The sequence below is a fragment of the Musa acuminata genome, chromosome BXJ3-6 (genome assembly GCF_036884655.1).
Source record: "Musa acuminata AAA Group cultivar baxijiao chromosome BXJ3-6, Cavendish_Baxijiao_AAA, whole genome shotgun sequence".
Classification (NCBI taxonomy): domain Eukaryota; kingdom Viridiplantae; phylum Streptophyta; class Magnoliopsida; order Zingiberales; family Musaceae; genus Musa; species Musa acuminata.
The window spans coordinates 10,002,319-10,017,500 of record NC_088354.1 but is presented as its reverse complement, the minus strand read 5'-3'; the positions used below and the strand labels follow the sequence as shown (position 1 = coordinate 10,017,500).

Genomic DNA, 15,182 nt, shown 5'->3' with positions numbered 1-15,182 from the left:
CAGTGAGGTCCCTATGAAAACTCATGCAGATCAAGTATAGATCACTGGGGTCATTTCATCACCTTTTTGATGAGTGGCTTTGTATTTGCATCCCCTAAGAATTTTACGATCTGGATAAGATTATGACATGACATTGCTGCAAGATGAGACTGAGTCGCAATATGAATGATATAAAAAAGCTGCACAAACAAATTGAAGCATTTCTACAGTTTTATCTTCACACATAGACACAGTCACTGCTACTTTGTTATGTTCACACATTCTCTGTACAGACACAAGTGACATACATGGACATCCATAAGGGAGACCATCTGCTTCATTCCATATTACTAATTTACACCCACTAAATGCTGAAAGTTACCAGCAGAATCATGATATGTGGTACATCTATTATCAGTGTGTCTGACTTGGGATTCATTAAAAATGATTTAGGAATGCCAACTTAATTAAATAGAAAAATTAAACATTAGGAGCAGAATTAGCTGGTGGTACTCTATTCATGTAATCACAAGATTTTGAAAGTTCTACTGTTGATTTTATTACCTAAATACTGTCACATCAAATATCTAGTTGGTTGTTGGATATTTCAGAAATTTGATTCCTTATCATGAAATAATGTTGGAGAACATGCACGTGTACTGTGAGATTTCCTTAACTGCACTTGCCTTATGAATAACTAATTATATGCATGCAAAATTGGTTGATCGTCATGCTGAATTGTTCATCTAATCTAGGTAATTAACCCTGTAAGCGCTGTACAGGATTCACTTAGTGAAAATTATAGATATATCTAGAAATATATATTTTTGACTAATGTTGCTACAAGTTTCTGTTAAGCAAATCATCTTGTGGCATTACATGCATCACCACACTATGGAGTAAGCAACTTATTCTATTTTGTGGAGATATGGAATTGATGCTGAGCATGGTTGAGTGCATAGTGGTCTGAATCTTGGATAGTTATGATAATAAACTAATCTTCTATGTGCATTGAAAACTCATTTTTCCTAGTTCTCTGGATGTATTCTTCGCCATATAAACATGTGCTTTTAACTCTATATTTTATAGTTGTACTTATTTCTAAATTCCTCTGCTGACTCCTTAAAGCAAGGTCATATCAGACTTTCTGCAATTAAATGTCTGTAGGCTGGAATGGGTGGAGGTACTGGGACTGGAGGTGCTCCTATAATTGCTGGGATAGCCAAGTCAATGGGTGTTTTGACCGTAGGTATTGTCACAACTCCATTTTCATTTGAGGGACGAAGAAGGGCAGTTCAAGCTCAAGAAGGAATTGCTGCTTTAAGAGACAGCGTTGATACACTGATTGTCATCCCAAATGACAAATTATTGTCAGCTGTTTCTCCAAACACTCCTATGATAGAAGCATTTAACTTGGCTGACGATATACTTAGGCAAGGTGTCCGTGGTATTTCTGATATAATCACGGTATGAATCGGATGGCCATTTTTTGTGTGAATATTCTCCAGATCTTTTTTCCTTATATCTAGGCTTTTCTAGAGCGTAAACAACTAATGTTATCTTAGCAAGTTTACCAAGTCCAACTTGATAAATAAAGTTGTAACTTATTAGTGATATTGGTCGTTTGTTGAAGTACGAAACTAGGAAACTCCAAATTCTGTTTCTCATATATAATTTTATTTTCCTGAAGTTCTATTCATAGAGAACAATCAACTTCCAGTACTTTATAAGGGTCTCAAGCATCTGTATGCTTATTCAACTTCGTATCTGACCATTACACATTTTTATTTTAGGTACCCGGGCTTGTAAATGTTGACTTTGCTGATGTGCGGGCAATTATGGCAGATGCAGGTTCATCATTAATGGGTATAGGAACTGCAACAGGTAATTCAAGATGAAACTATTGTTAAGCATATATATTTTTTAATGTTCATTAAAGCCCAATGATTGTCAATCATTATGTCAAATCTTTAAAAAATAGGATATGATATAGTTGCATATGGCAATAAAAGATTACTGCATTTATAGTACTTGTAGCTTGTGCAGCAAATCTTTTCCGCAAACTAATGACAACTAGAACTCACTTAAAATGTAAAATGGATAAATTATGTGATGATATTTTGTTATATTGTAACTCCTTATGTTGCTTAGATATAAGAAAGAGAAAATGATATTGAATTCTGGTAATTAACACACTTCTGTAGAAAAAAGATATTCTACTCGATTAGCATCTAAATACCTTTCTGAATTGTTGTATTACTTGGGAGTGATATCAATCAACTAGTAAAGCAAGCTCCAATATACTTCAGTAATAGCCTTGTAGCATGTTTCAGAAACTCATGCTGCTTAATTGAATGCAATTTATTGTTAAACAGTAAAACCTTAAGTTGAATGAACTGCACTATTATTAGGCACTTAGTTGAGTATCTTTTACTATATATTGCAGGCAAGACAAGGGCAAGAGATGCTGCACTGAATGCTATTCAGTCCCCATTACTAGATATTGGTATTGAAAGAGCTATGGGGATTGTCTGGAATATCACTGGCGGAAGTGATTTAACATTGTATGAGGTGAGTTGTATGATACTGGGGGGTACAGTTTGATATACTGTTTGATGTACCAATATTATACTGGTACGGTGGAGTACCAAAACCATTCTTGGAGCAAGATTTTTAACATACATTTATTCTTTTGATGCCAAGGGGAACTTTTGCTTATTTGATGCTTTGTTTTTGTTTGCATATATGCAGGTAAATGCAGCTGCTGAAGTAATATATGACCTTGTTGATCCAAGTGCAAACATAATATTTGGAGCTGTGATTGATCAATCACTTAGTGGTCAAGTAAGTTCAACAAGCAGTATTCACAGATTATCATAACAAACACAAGAGGCAACTGTTTTGTCTGTTTATCTGATCAGAATTGACTGCACTTCTCTTGAATGTGTTTTACCTGTCTTGGCATTTTTGTCCTTATATGATTAATTGATTCGGCTCACTAGATCAGATAAAACATTTTATTTTTGTCAATTTCTGCTAGTAGTTACATGTCAATTATTAAGGTTTTGTTGAAACAAGGATATTAAATTTTGTTGATGCATATCTATGTTCTCAAGTAATTAATCATATTAGTATATTATTAGGAAACTCTACTTCTCGGTACTCTTTGCCTTTTTTGGCTTAATTCGTTTAATTTAATTTATTTAGTTGAGTAGAACTCTCCAAATTATTTTTCATATAGTTCTGTCAATGCTCATGTATTTTTCTATTTGGGTAATCAGGTTGGTGTTCATGCACATGAATATGCTTTTTCTAAATAGACTCTTTATATAATTCATGTTTTATCAGGAGTGCCCCACCTGCTAGTTTGTGCGAAATTATAGGATTCATAAAGCCTCTCCTATTTTTTTGGGAATAAGGATTAGTTTGTCCAATTTATATGTCACTAAACATAAATGAACCAAAGTGACACCTCATTCGTTTGTTTTTCTATAAGGATGATTGAGTCATTCACATGCCTCAGCCCATTGTTTTGTATCACATCTCCTCGATAGATTGATGATTTAGTTAAATATGTCAACCTACTTCAAAATTAACACAAAAGAACTTTCTAGGATTGCCTGTCTAATTGTCTTTGAGCTTAATACTTTCTCTTCCATATACTGAAAACATTGAAGTTGCAGAGTAATTATTTTCTTTATCCTAACATGACTATCTAGCCAGCAAGAAATGCTTGTTTCTGTATTGGTGGATTCATGTACTAATGTTGCTCGAGCTCATTTACCTAAATGGAAAAATGTTTTAACATGTTTGTATAGGTGAATATATTGTTGTAGAAGATATAATCAACCTCAGCTACATTTATTTTTGAGTGTTGACTCATCAAGGTAATAGAGGCAAGGAGTAAAATATCAAGCCACATCAACCGATATCGATACTTTCGAGCTGATGCCTTCTCGGTGAGGGTAATATAGAGAGAGGGGCATTTTTCTAAAGAAGGATTAAGAGTTTGATAGGGTCTCAGACACTTGGTTTTTGGGAGTTCCGAGTGTCTTCTGGTTGATGCCACTGGCTATAATTTGAAAATATACCTACAGCTAGGATTTAGGTTTCAGGAGCTGCATTAGTGAAATTGAACAATATGTATGGAGCCAGCATCTGACCAATACCCTATCTTGGTGGCAATCTGATCCTTACAGATAGGTCATTTGAAAGGCCGACCAAATAACAAGCTAATCTTTGTCTAAAAATGTTATGGTGTAGTAACTCCTCAATTTTCATGCATTCAGGTGAGCATAACTTTGATTGCTACTGGGCTCAAACGGCAGGATGAACAGGAAGGACGGAATTTACAGGTCAAATCCATTGTTAGCGTCCATATTGATTTTGCAGATCATGGTACCTTCCTCTGACAATTTTTTTCTTATATGTGAATTAAGGGAGCCCAACTGGGTCACGGAGACAACCTTGGGATGAAACGACGCTCGAACTCTTGTAGTACAGAAGGCGGCATTGTGGAGATTCCCGAGTTTCTGCGGAAGAAAGTCCACTCCCGGAGCCCAAGATTTTGACATGTCCATAATCCCCTCTTTCAGTCATCTGAATTCCCACATGTGAAATCCTCGCCACTGTAGTAATCTGTAGTCAGTTCTGCATCACACCAGTCTTGTTTCCAGTACTTTGTTTCGTATAGCGGAGATAAGTAACATGTGTGGTTCTTTAAGGTGTTCCAAGGATGCGTACTTTCTCGTGTGGGGGACATTCTAGCTGTGTTAGAGTAATCACATTGGTCTCATCGTCATGACGATGCAGCAGCTTCTCCTCCGGTTTCCAACTCATAATAGCAATGGCGGGTAAGAGTAATCCCTGCTTCAAGACTGTTCTGTAGAATGACAGAACATGCAAAAACAATTTAGATAGTTCAATGAAATGGTCTGTAGAAGCTAATAGTGCTTCATGTTTTTAGATAGGGTTTTGGCTCTCTAAATCTCCAATCAATGTAGGATTAATTGTGATCTTATCAGTAAGAAATAATAATAATATAATTTAGTAATTATTCGATGTGACCATTTGCCTTCCAATAATAATTTTGTTTGTAATTAGAAGAAAACAACATATCTTTTGGGTTGGGCAGAGAGAAGAGGGACCGATGTGCGAAAAAAATAATGAGTTGGGGGCTGATGTGTGAATAAATTAAATATTGGTACTAATACGTGTAAAAGGCCAAAATAAAGGGAGGAGGGGTGTCTCGACGCGATGGCAAACTCGACCCTCGATTTGAGCCCATGGATTCGACGGCGGTGAGGAGAGGCCGCGGTGGGGGCGTGTGGGAGGGACTTTACCGCCTCCTCATGCGACGCAACTCCGTCTACGTCACCTTCGTCGTCGCTGGTGCCTTCGTTGGAGAACGGGTCCGTTTCACCCCTTCCCCACCCTCTTGTCTATTCTGTTATTTGCGTTAGGGTTGCGATCTTGTTCGATCTGTCTCCTTTGATTTCTTCTCGTTCGAGGTCGGGTAGGGTTTCCCCATATGGATCTGAACCAAAGGCTCTGATTGATCTCTGTTTAGGTGTTATCTTCGTTGACACGCTTGGTTTCGATATGCTCGATCGCGATTGTTCATCTGAGCAATCACAGCCATCGTTTTCTCTCACTGCTTTTGCTTGATTCGATGTATGCCGTTGTGGCAGATCATGAAAAGCCAATAAAATCATGTCAGAGAAATAGAAGGGAGAAGGCAATGAAACCAGTCAGTGTGAATCAAGAACATCTAGACCTGTGAGGATAGATAGGCTTGTTAAATTGCTTCTTTCTTTTCCACTTAGGGATTGTGTAGTGAGTAGGTGGAAATGATATAGGTTTTTTTTTTCCGGAGCCTTGTTGTTTTTGGTGATTGCTAATCTCGATATCCTTTTTCATCAAAAGCGACATCTTGAATGCTTCATCTGTACTCACAAACTGGCTATTGTTTGCAGGTCGTCGATTATGGTGTTCACAAGCTTTGGGATTATAATAATGCAGGGGTAATGTATCAGAACCTAATAAAATCTTTAACTACTTGAGTGACCGTTGTTTCCATCTGTCTTTATGGGTTGCATTCAGTTGATCTAATTATACACCGGGTATTAAAATTATTTTCTATGCTTTGGGGAATTTTTTTGACAATGGTGGTTGTTTCATTATTGTGACGCTCTTTTTGATAGGTAGTGTTTCTATGGGCTATTGTAAAACTTATTCCTATGTGCAATGTTAGATATGATCATGGGACTCATTTAAGCTGATGTGTTTAGAGGTCGAGTTGCTTTGTACAGCATGACAAGAAACATACATCCTAGTGACTGAACATTGGAAATCTAACATCATAATGATGAATTTGGGAGTATTCTTCATGATTCACATGCCCTCAGATTGTTCTACAGTTGCATTTTTGCCATTGTGTTATCTATTTTTCACAAGTTGTGTGTGTGTGTGTGTGTGAGTGATATCAGCATCAAGCAGGAAATTGCACAGCAACGGGATTAGTTTTCTTTCCCCCCTTCTATGGTTTTTTTCTTATGCTTCTTTATGGTTGTTAGAGATGAATTAAGAATATCCTGATTCTTGACTGTAAAATGCATCCAGAAGTTTTTGCAAAAACCTGTAGACAGACATGACAAAGTGATTGCACATTTTCTTTCGTTTACAGAAACATCGTTGTTTTAGTGATTATGAAGTTATTAAACTGGTAAGGAAGGAGACCATAATAGTGGATCATGCTAAAGCGGTTTGCTTATCTGCTATCATATGCATGCTAAGTTTACCTTTAATAAAATTCAGCATCTTTGATGTAAACAAAAAAGGGAAATTGACACCTTTAATGCAGATTATCATGATCATTTATATTCCACTAGGATTTTCCAATCTTAATATAGATTGATAGGTAATAGAGGTTTCAATGTTTCTTTTATTTTTCTCACTTGTTGCATGAGCTTAACTGCAGGTATTGATGCAGGATTTTATATTTACCAACTTTTTTCCAATAGAAGCAATTGACTACCCTGCTAGGAATACTTTAGAGGGCTGACATCAAGTTTATACCCAAGCATTAGATTTTGTCTGTTCTTTTGTACCTTCTCCACTTTGAGTTGTGTCCTATAGCCAATCCTATATATTATTCACCATATTCATATTTCAGAGTGAACAATAGTTGGACATAGATGGAGCATTATTGTTTTGACTTAAATCTTGAGTTGTTTTATGTTTTGGAACAATTTCATGAGGAAGAAAAAATTATGCCTATTCTCACTGGATATAAGATCAATAACTGTACCTTGAGAAATGCACATGTGAAACAGAGAAATAAAGGTTGAGTGGATAGCCTTGTTTAAATGAGTAAATTTGTTTGTGGAGGTATTCATTTAATATATTCCTAGCAACTCTTTAAGGCTAAATGGTTATAGTTTTAGTCTTTGCAATTAGGTCTGTTGCCATACTGTAGAACAAGATGGATGATTGCTTAGCAAAAGTGATGAACTAATTATGGTAACCATATTATGTGTAGTTCTGGCATTATAGGATGTTCTATTTTGATATTTGTTCATTTTAACATATGATCTTCACAGATGCCATGATTCATTATGCAAAGGTCTCTTTCTGCGCAATGATGGTGGTAGTAATAATGCCAGGATATGTTTAAACATGATACCGTAGCTTTCAGCCTTTTTGTTGAACTTTGTGAATCCTTCTTTAAGTATATAATTTACTAGTTTATTTTGACATTAGCTCATTGCGAATGTCAACCTTCGAAGTAGATCATGGTCTATTTCAGGTAGATTAAATAGAAACTTCTTGTGCTCTTTGCCTATATTTTCTGCCAGGTGTTTCTTTTCCTACAGGTATGCTGTAGGATCTCTACATTCAAATCAAGAGAACAATATTAGTCCTGTGGTTGATTTGTGGAACTTCTTTTGACTGGAAAACAAGATGGGATCGATAATTATTATTTTTGGTATGCTAACCCTAGAAATAATAGCGCTGATTATGCCCTGTTATTTTCCACTGCAGAAGAAGTATGAGGATATTCCAGTACTGGGACAAAGACAATCAGAATGATGTTTCAAGCTGCGATTCCTTTTCCACAATCTTCAAGCTTACGTGTACTTGAGCTTCCTAGAACTTCTTATCTTGGTCTTTCGAGAACATGACATAAGCAGTTTACTGTTACTATCAATTTTTTTGAAGACAGCTCGGTGATTGTTCTTTTGAGCTGCAAACTGCCACACAATTTTTCTTCTGCGCCAATGTGATCTTAATGACTTTTTTCTTTCATTTTTGCATGAGAACTGATTTGAAAGCTTGCACAGACTTGCTTCGAGGTTGCAAGGTAGGTGATTCACCCCCTAAAGTTCTCTATAGGGAATGTTTTGTTGTTTGAGGAGGATACTGATTTCAATGCCATCTCACCTCTATTCTCCGTCATACACTGTACTGTGCCATTGAGCTTTGATGAGTTTTAGCAAGCACGATTCTTGAAGCACATCGGCATTTGTGACATGGCCTGTATCTTATGAATGTGCTTCTCATCAAACGTTCATGCAGCGGGATTACTTTTCCTCCGCCCACCCGCCGATGGCAGCCGAGGAGCTTCGGGGAAGATCGCCCACAGTACGCGTCTACTTATAGCAGTGGCACCACCGACCGCCCACGCGTTCTCACGTGATGCTAAAATGACAGTTGACTATCCCGGAGTTGGCGCACATTTAGCTGTGTACTTGGAGCAGCGTCACCGGCCGATGTCGCCGCACCGACGCGTTAGGGTTATTTTACTTGAAGTGAAAGGACATCCTTACCCCCATCTGACATCATTCCGTTTGGCGCCTCATTGGGCAGAAGAACTCTTACCATTATAAGGGCAGTTCGGGTAGAGTTCCCGTCTCGTGAGCCCCACCTCTGCCGTCCCCCCTCGAGATATCTGCCTTTTAAGATGGCGCGAGAGCATGCGACTAGGATGGCGGAGCGCGGTGGCGAGCAGCGAGAATTGACCAGGCAATTGGGAACTAGTTTGGATCGTCTGCTTCAATGGCGTCGCCAATCCCCTGCTTCCTCCTCTTCCTTTTCCTCTTCTCAGGTGCGTATCTGATCCATCCCTCTCTTCCCATCTCTCGTATATTTCCTTATATATATCCGAGTAACACCATATCATCTAGACCCATTTTTTTGCCTTTAGCATTCAGTGAACTCAGTATTCTTTCTTCTTCTTCTTCTTCTTCTTCTTCTTCTTCTTCTTCTTGTTTTATTTTATACACCATCACCCTTTCAACTCAGCTTTCGCTTCCCAGCAATCCATGGTTCTCCTCTTCTTATAGAATGAAACAGAAGCAACAATTACAATGAGAAGCTCAATACCTCCCCCTCCTGTTCTTGCCATGAACAATCACATTTCCTATAGAATTCTGCATATCTTGTGATCTGTTCTCAAATCCACCTCCCTATCGCACATTTTTTCGTCAGTTTTGGTGCTAAACTAAGAGATCCGCTTAGCCGTGAAGCAGACACAACCACATGGCTCCAAGCGTGGACCAGCTTGGCTAACGTACTTCAATGCATATTCAATGCCTGTTGTCCCCCCTCCGTAGATCCATAATATATGTACCTCAGCCTCATTGCGGCAGTTAAACGGTATTAGTTGCAGATCGAGTTCAGCACTTAAATGTATATGGTGGTCCTCATTGCCACCGCCACAGTCACATGATCATGCGGATATGGTTTCCTTCTCTCTGGTTTGTCGTCGATTCATGGAGACAGCTTCTTAGATCAGCCTTCATCTTGGCAGGTAGTGAGGCGCTCACGGTGGGTGTCAACTACGGGCAGATCGCCAACGATCTGCCGTCTCCCACCCGCGTCGCCGGCCTGCTTCGTTCCCTCAACATCAGCAGAGTAAAGCTCTACGACGCTGACCGGAACGTTCTTACTGCCTTCCACGATACTGATGCGGAGTTTGTGATAGGAATCGGCAACGAGAATGTGTCGACGATGACTGACCCAGGCAAGGCCCTGGCATGGCTGCAACTCCACGTCCTGCCTTACCTTCCTTACACCAACATCACCTGCGTTACCGTCGGGAACGAGGTGTTCAAAGGCAATGACACCCTGCTCATGTCGAATCTTCTCCCGGCGATGCAGTCGGTCCACCAAGCTCTGGTCTCCCTCGGCCTTGATAAGAACGTGACCGTCGCCAGTGCTCATTCCATCGACATGTTGGCCAGCTCCTACCCTCCTTCCGCCGGCTCCTTCCGCCAGGATCTCGCTGCGTACATCCAACCCATCCTCGGCTTCCACTCCATCACCAACTCGCCCTTCCTCATCAATGCCTACCCCTTCTTCGCCTACAAGGAAAACCCGAGCACGATCTCGCTGGACTACGTCCTGTTCGAGCCCAACTCGGGAGTCACCGATCCCAACACCAACCTCAAGTACGACAACATGCTGTATGCTCAGATCGATGCGGTTTATTCCGCCATGAGAGCGTGGGGGCACACCGACATCGAGGTCAGGATTTCCGAGACCGGGTGGCCGTCCAGGGGTGACGACGATGAGGTCGGAGCGACGCCGGAAAACGCCGCCAAGTACAATGGGAATTTGCTGCAGAGGATAGAGATGAATCAAGGCACTCCTCTGAAGCCTTCGGTTCCTGTGGATGTCTACGTCTTCGCACTGTTCAATGAGAATTTGAAGCCCGGACCGACCTCGGAGAGGAATTATGGCCTCTTTTATCCCGACGGCACGCCTGTTTACAACGTTGGCTTGCGCGGCCATCTTCCGTCCATCGTCTTCTCTTCCAGCTCGCTGGTGAGCATGCGTGCTATCCACCTTTTGGTTTGATGGTAAGAAGACGCGGAAGTCAATGCTACATACATTCTTGATCTCTTGCAGATGATGCCCGCTTTGAGCATTGTGATACTCGCGGTGGCAGCTTCGATCTTAACCTGAAACCCACTTCTGCAACTGACGGGCGAAGTGGATGTGGAGATGGTGGTCGAGCATCTCGCCATCCACTGAATCCACCGGACCGATGATGCAAGGTAATTATTGCCTGAGTTCATCACTGCGTCTCTTCTCCTCGGTTGATTTGGTGTCTTCCATGGCTTCGTGGCCTAACCAAAACTCTTGAGCAGGTTCAGAATCCCTTCCACGCTGCATTTGTCTGTGTTCAGCCGTTCCGAGGGATAACAGTAGCCACAATTTACCGGGAAGAAGGAGAATTCCAACCAAGATTCTTTGTCGGCATCAACAACAACAACAAAAAGAACATATAGAATCTATTGCTCTTTTGTTCTGATAAGAATAAGAACAGCATGTTGAATCAAGCTCTGCAAGAAAGACTACCCAGTGACTGAGCTCAATTTGCTTGTTGATTCATGTCAATTTGGATTGTCTTGTGTGATAGAACTGAACAGGACCTACTGAGATGATCAACTATTGCAGTGGACAACATGAACAGGACCTACTGATCCACGATTGGAATCCCAAGTCACTGCAGCACTTTTGTCTCACCACACGACAGTTTGGGATTAGAAATAGCAGGAAGATGTGATGCTAACTTGTTATCATGAAACTAACATGACACAGATTTCTCATGTTCATCAGCATGAATTACTAGGAAGTCCAAAAGCTGTTTAATAGAGTGATCAATTGATGATGGGTTTTCTTTGCCTTCTCTGGTCGAGGAAAGAGAAGAAAAGAGAAAGAGAACCCCTTTGATGATATATATATAGATATATATATATATATATATATATATATATGTACATGCATCAACCTTCAGCTAGATAACCCAGGAGCTCTGTTCTTAGCAGAGATCATTCCCTTCCGGTATGCTTTCCAGGGTAGGCCTCCACTCCATGGCCCTCTCTTTCTCGCTTGGGCCGCCTCTGCTTTGCTGCTCTCTTCGGAGAAGAGACATCATGTCATCAAGGGAGACCCCTCCTTTCCTCACCATCTCCTTCAGCTCTTGCTTGGACACCACCAGCTTGATTCTGACGAGGCCCTCTCCTGCACTGTTCTCTGCCACCGGCTTCTTGGGAGGGAGGAGATAGTACAGCTGCCCATGTCTCATACGCTTCTCCGGATCCAGGCAGGCGATCACCGGAAGTGCGTCGGAGATTGCGTGCCCAGGGAACTCGTTCAGCACCTGTTGCACCTTGAGAGGTGAAGGGTATCGAAGAACCTCCCCATCCATCCTCATTATCTCGATCACCTTCTTCTCCTGAAGAATCAAGCAATTCCCCATGCCAACACTGCTGTTCAGCCTTATCGGGATCAAAGGCGGAGGCTGGAAAGGAGGGAGGGAGTCTCCATATTTAAAAGGTGAAGCTTGGAAGAACGACCCTCTATTGGCAAGATATTGCTTGGATGCCATGGACAGACCTCCTCACTTTGATACCACCAATCAAAGTTGTTTGCTGGCAAGATGAAACCTGAGATCAATGGACTCCGTTGGTGGGTCGATCTCCTGCACTTCCAGAGAATCTGAAGACTAATGCACCAGCGAGTGGAGGAGCTGCCATAAACTCCCCATTAGCTTTTAGTGGTGAGGATGGTTGAAGCCCAGAGGCACCACTCAACGCATGGCTAGTGGTTTGACCACAAGGTGCCAGGGCTTACCAGTTAACCCTGACGTTGACTTCCAGGATCATCCATCGATGAACATGGTTTTAACTCCTTGAGAGTGAAATGGCATCATGAGATCAGTAGATGGCCAACGACAAACCGACATGATCGATCCATGGTGGCTGCAAGAAACGCGTGATTCAAATGGGTGGTAGGATTACGCTGTCAACACGGCTCCTGGTGGAACATGAAAACGATTCCCTCGTGCTTCCGTTCATTGAACGTTACATACCCTTCTCCCTCGGCCATTCCAAGGCCTGGCATGGCCATTAGTTATTGGCCTTCGTGTTCCGGGAAAGAACAGCGTCGGTGGTCCATCTCCACATCGCCATGCCCTGAACAAGAAAGAAGAAGAAGAAGAAGGAGATCTATGTTTTCTTTTGTCCTGTCACCATCTTGAGTACTTGTTCTGTCTTCATCTGAGTCAAGAGAAATCAACAGTTGGAATTCGCTTGCTTGTCTTGCAATTTTGAGAGAGAGAGAGAGAGAGAGAGAGAGCGAGAGAAGGGGGAGCAGTCTACATCGTTCATCGGACCCACTACGAGCTCCTCCTCCCCACCAACGTTTGTCCCCGCCGCCCACCACTTGAGGTGACGATGGCGATGACGCTGGTTCGACGTCTTCGACCTCTACCGCTGCATCTAGAGCAATAAAAGACTTACATTTCGCAGAGAGTAAGCATTAAGCAAGAGCTGCAGGAAGTGGCGTCACCGGTGGCGCTGCCCGGCTTCACCTGCAGGAATTGGGGCGGCGCCGCATGAGAGAGCTTCCCATGTCTCCGTTACTTCCCTCCAAGCATCCAAACTTACATTGTTATCTTTCTATTTTCCTAATATATATATATATATATATATATATATATATATAAAATAAGAATTATAAAATAATGTATATATATCTTTATTATGTGATCACAGTGCGTTGATTGAAGCAAATGCATGGCTCAGATTTCGCCACACCAAACATGCCCGCACAGCATGATTGGTTGCCGGGACACGAGATGCGACAAGAATGCGAACGATGAGATGTTTTGACCGTTGCAAACTCGTTATGAGGAGAGCCACACCGCTCGTAACCGTTACATTTCAAACACACGATTCCAACCGAGAGGAAGACGAAGAAGTTACAGAGATAGAAGGGAATGGGTTGCATCTCCTCCAAACCACTCGCCGAAGACGATCTCGACCCCGGCATCTTCATCTCCGACGGCGTCGGATTGGCCAGCGAGTGCCCCAACCACGTCGTCTTGCTCACCTCCACCACCTACGGCGTCCTAAACCTCGACCGTAGTGAACCTCACGGGAAGAAGTGCGACGCCGAAGAAGCAGAGGAAGTCATCAAGAGGGAATGCAGGAGATCTCCTCGTGCTGATCTCACCATCGATCGATTCGATAAGAGCGTCGCGAAGGAAGTGCCCTCGGAGGTCATCGATGCACGGGAACTCATGGAGGACCTAGCCGACGAGACGCCGTTCTGGACACCGCTAAAGAAGCCCGCGAAACTCCATGCTTCGAAGGTCTCGGCGTCGCCCAAGAAGCAGATAAGGAGAGCGTTAGGGAAGGAGAACGCGCCGCAGCGGCGGGATCCTAAAAGCGGGGATCTTGACTCGAATCGGATACTGAGGCCCTTCAGTTCTTCGGACAACGGGAAGCGGATCGGATTAGCAGCGCAGACTCCGTGCAAGAACAGTCTCACTGATGCCGGCAAGGCATCCGGGAGAGATTCTAGGGGGTCTGCGTCGAGGAGGAGTCTGAGCCCTTTCTTTGATCCAGAGCTCGTTGCGTCCCTGGAGAGGGAATACTTGCAGGAAGGGGAGCAGATAAAAAAGATGGTACCTTTATCTCCTAGAAACCGAAAAGCCCATCATGATCCCAGTTTCCTGCTTCGGTCCTACCAGGAGAAGTGCCCTCCGGGAGGACAGAACACGGTGGTTCTGTACACGACGACGCTGCGGGGGATAAGGAAGACGTTCGAGGACTGCAATGCCGTCAGATCCACGCTAGAGTCCTACCATGTCCGAATCATGGAGAGGGATATCTCCATGGACTCGGGATACCGAGAGGAACTGAGGTCGCTAATGGGATCAAAGGAAGTCAAGGTCCCTGCAGCTTTCGTCAGGGGGAGGCTCATCGGCGGCGCCGAGGAGGTGCTGAGGTTGGAAGACGAAGGGAAACTGGAGCTGCTGCTGGAGGGGATCCCAAGGGTGGCGTCATCCTGCGAGGGCTGCGCTGGGTTGAGGTTCATCATGTGTATGGATTGCAGTGGCAGCTGCAAGGTGTTGGATGAAGAGCAGAAGAAGATGGTGAAGTGTGGAGTCTGTAACGAGAATGGTCTAATTCATTGCCCCATATGTTGCTGAGCAAACTTTCCTCCTTTCCTGCAACTCTGTAAGTGTTGGCCACTCCACTCCTCCATACCAACACTTGCATCCTCCATTGATCGTTCCAATTTATTTTCTTGTATTATTTGTGTTTATTCGACTGGAGCTCATCACAATGCTATTAGAATGTATCTCTCTGTTGCATGTTGTATGTGATTAAAGGGATTCTCTACTC

The 15,182-nt window shown here is 42.5% G+C and overlaps 5 protein-coding genes across 5 annotated transcripts in view; 4 read left to right on the top strand and 1 right to left on the bottom strand.

Annotated features, from left to right (window-relative positions):
* Positions 1-4,702, top strand: part of LOC103987710 (cell division protein FtsZ homolog 2-2, chloroplastic) — a 6,309-nt gene extending 1,607 nt beyond the window's left edge. The window contains exons 3-8 of the mRNA XM_009406090.3: positions 1,147-1,446; positions 1,773-1,863; positions 2,426-2,550; positions 2,731-2,823; positions 4,269-4,334; positions 4,419-4,702. Of these exons, the coding sequence (XP_009404365.2) occupies positions 1,147-1,446; positions 1,773-1,863; positions 2,426-2,550; positions 2,731-2,823; positions 4,269-4,334; positions 4,419-4,550 (807 nt within the window). The 3' untranslated portion in view covers positions 4,551-4,702. The remainder of the gene's footprint in view (positions 1-1,146; positions 1,447-1,772; positions 1,864-2,425; positions 2,551-2,730; positions 2,824-4,268; positions 4,335-4,418) is intronic.
* Positions 4,703-5,229: 527 nt separating this feature from the next.
* LOC103987709 (cytochrome b-c1 complex subunit 9, mitochondrial) lies at positions 5,230-8,286 on the top strand. Its single transcript, XM_009406089.3, has 3 exons — positions 5,230-5,390; positions 5,955-6,002; positions 8,023-8,286. Exons 1-3 carry the CDS (start codon positions 5,265-5,267, stop codon positions 8,068-8,070), a joined length of 222 nt encoding a protein of 73 aa, XP_009404364.2. The 5' UTR covers positions 5,230-5,264; the 3' UTR covers positions 8,071-8,286.
* LOC103987708 (glucan endo-1,3-beta-glucosidase 14-like) lies at positions 8,212-11,574 on the top strand. The gene is made up of 5 exons (XM_065157353.1): positions 8,212-8,341; positions 8,557-9,085; positions 9,791-10,806; positions 10,891-11,039; positions 11,133-11,574. The coding sequence occupies exons 2-4, from the start codon at positions 9,037-9,039 to the stop codon at positions 10,945-10,947; spliced, it is 1,122 nt and encodes a 373-aa protein (XP_065013425.1). The 5' UTR covers positions 8,212-8,341; positions 8,557-9,036; the 3' UTR covers positions 10,948-11,039; positions 11,133-11,574.
* A 36-nt stretch (positions 11,575-11,610) lies between these two features.
* Positions 11,611-12,313, bottom strand: LOC135641708 (uncharacterized). Its single transcript, XM_065157354.1, has one exon. The coding sequence runs from the start codon at positions 12,245-12,247 to the stop codon at positions 11,807-11,809; it is 441 nt and encodes a 146-aa protein (XP_065013426.1). The 5' UTR covers positions 12,248-12,313; the 3' UTR covers positions 11,611-11,806.
* Positions 12,314-13,725: 1,412 nt separating this feature from the next.
* LOC135641707 (uncharacterized protein At3g28850-like) lies at positions 13,726-15,178 on the top strand. Its single transcript, XM_065157352.1, has one exon. It carries the CDS (start codon positions 13,769-13,771, stop codon positions 14,984-14,986), a length of 1,218 nt encoding a protein of 405 aa, XP_065013424.1. The 5' UTR covers positions 13,726-13,768; the 3' UTR covers positions 14,987-15,178.
* The last annotated feature ends 4 nt before the right edge of the window (positions 15,179-15,182 follow it).